Source organism: Sprattus sprattus, assembly GCF_963457725.1.
Source record: "Sprattus sprattus genome assembly, chromosome: 1".
NCBI classification, from domain to species: Eukaryota; Metazoa; Chordata; class Actinopteri; order Clupeiformes; family Clupeidae; genus Sprattus; species Sprattus sprattus.
In genome coordinates this window covers 275,001-277,500 of record NC_137920.1, presented here as the reverse complement: position 1 = coordinate 277,500, position 2,500 = coordinate 275,001, and the positions used below count along the sequence as shown (strand labels likewise).

At 43.0% G+C, this 2,500-nt stretch overlaps 1 protein-coding gene across 1 annotated transcript in view; it reads left to right on the top strand.

Annotated features, from left to right (window-relative positions):
- LOC308362923 (protein kinase C beta type-like) overlaps positions 1-2,500 on the top strand; it is a gene marked incomplete at its 3' end in the record, with an annotated part of 25,638 nt that overhangs the window by 1,985 nt on the left and 21,153 nt on the right. Inside the window, exon 2 of the mRNA XM_080835649.1 lies at positions 674-802. Within this exon, the coding sequence (XP_080691775.1) occupies positions 674-802 (129 nt within the window). The remainder of the gene's footprint in view (positions 1-673; positions 803-2,500) is intronic.

Sequence of the window (2,500 nt, the reverse complement as noted above, 5' to 3'; positions counted from 1 at the left end):
GACCTCACCTCCTCTATCCAACGGTATTCTGAACTTTGAGTGAAGGCAGGATAGTTTAATAACGCTACGCGTTTGATTGTGACGTCACTACCCATAGTGCCGACGGGACGGGAGACGATAACCCATTGTTTCCTACGGGAAACGGTAAAATACAAATATCTCGAAAACTATAAATTCAAAAATCTTCAAAATCAAGGATGCACAGGTTCATGACATGCGTAAGCTACATGAGAAATCTCATAACTAACGTAACTACCGTCAGGGAGATACGCCCTAGACAGACTGACACACCCACACACAGAGATTTCTGGATTTATTGATAGATCAATGCAATGTGTTTGTGTGTGTGTATGTGTGTGTTAATATTATCAATGCAATGTGTGTGTGTGTGTTAATGTTATCAAAGCAATGTGTGTGTGTGTGTTAATGTTATCAATGCAGTGTATGTGTGTGTGTGTGTGTGTGTGTGTTAACCCTTTAGGCGCCGGTTATAAATGCAACGTGTGTGTGTGTGTGTGTGTTAATGTGCACCTTAAACTTGTGCTTACTACGTGTGTGTGTTAATGTTATCAATGCAATGTGTGTGTGTGTGTGTGTGTGTGTGTGTGTGTGTGTGTGTGTGTGTGTGTGTGTGTGTGTGTGTGTGTGTGTGTGTGTGTGTGTGTGTTTACAGACTGTATGATGAACATCCATAAGCGGTGCGTGCCCAACGTCCCGAGCCTTTGTGGAACCGACCACACGGAGAGAAGAGGACGCATCCAAATCACTGCCGTTATTAACAACGACACACTCACCGTTACCAGTGAGTTACACACACACACACACACACACACACACACACACACACGCACTCACACACACACACACACACCCACACACATGACCACACAGGGACAAGAGGACGCATCCAAATCACTGCCGTTATTCACAACGACACACTCACCGTTACCAGTGAGTTACACACACACACACACACACACACACACACACACACACAAACATGACCACACGGAGAGAAGAGGACGCATCCAAATTACTGCCATTATTAACAACGACACACTCACCATTTCACACAAACACACACACACACACACAACACAACACAAATTATCGATCACACAGAGGAGGAGCCACTAGGGGCAGTATACTACACTATTAAATCATGTCTAACTGTAACTGCTGTCATACAGAGGAGAAGCCACTAGGGGCAGTATACTATACTACACTATTAAATCATGTCTAACTGTAACTGCTGTCATACAGAGGAGGAGCCACTAGGGGCAGTATACTACACTACACTATTAAATCATGTCTAACTGTAACTGCTGTCATACAGAGGAGGAGCCACTAGGGGCAGTATACTATACTACACTATTAAATCATGTCTAACTGTAACTGCTGTCATACAGAGGAGGAGCCACTAGGGGCAGTATACTACACTATTAAATCATGTCTAACTGTAACTGCTGTCATACAGAGGAGGAGCCACTAGGGGCAGTATACTATACTACACTATTAAATCATGTCTAACTGTAACTGCTGTCATACAGAGGAGGAGCCACTAGGGGCAGTATACTATACTACACTATTAAATCATGTCTAACTGTAACTGCTGTCATACAGAGGAGGAGCCACTAGGGGCAGTATACTATACTACACTATTAAATCATGTCTAACTGTAACTGCTGTCATACAGAGGAGGAGCCACTAGGGGCAGTATACTACACTATTAAATCATGTCTAACTGTAACTGCTGTCATACAGAGGAGGAGCCACTAGGGGCAGTATACTACACTATTAAATCATGTCTAACTGTAACTGCTGTCATACAGAGGAGGAGCCACTAGGGGCAGTATACTATACTACACTATTAAATCATGTCTAACTGTAACTGCTGTCATACAGAGGAGGAGCCACTAGGGGCAGTATACTACACTATTAAATCATGTCTAACTGTAACTTCTGTCATACAGAGGAGGAGCCACTAGGGGCAGTATACTATACTACACTATTAAATCATGTCTAACTGTAACTGCTGTCATACAGAGGAGGAGCCACTAGGGGCAGTATACTACACTATTAAATCATGTCTAACTGTAACTGCTGTCATACAGAGGAGGAGCCACTAGGGGCAGTATACTATACTACACTATTAAATCATGTCTAACTGTAACTGCTGTCATACAGAGGAGGAGCCACTAGGGGCAGTATACTACACTATTAAATCATGTCTAACTGTAACTGCTGTCATACAGAGGAGGAGCCACTAGGGGCAGTATACTACACTATTAAATCATGTCTAACTGTAACTGCTGTCATACAGAGGAGGAGCCACTAGGGGCAGTATACTATCCTACACTATTAAATCATGTCTAACTGCTGTCATACAGAGGAGGAGCCACTAGGGGCAGTATACTATACTACACTATTAAATCATGTCTAACTGCTGTCATACAGAGGAGGAGCCACTAGGGGCAGTATACTATACTACACTATTAAA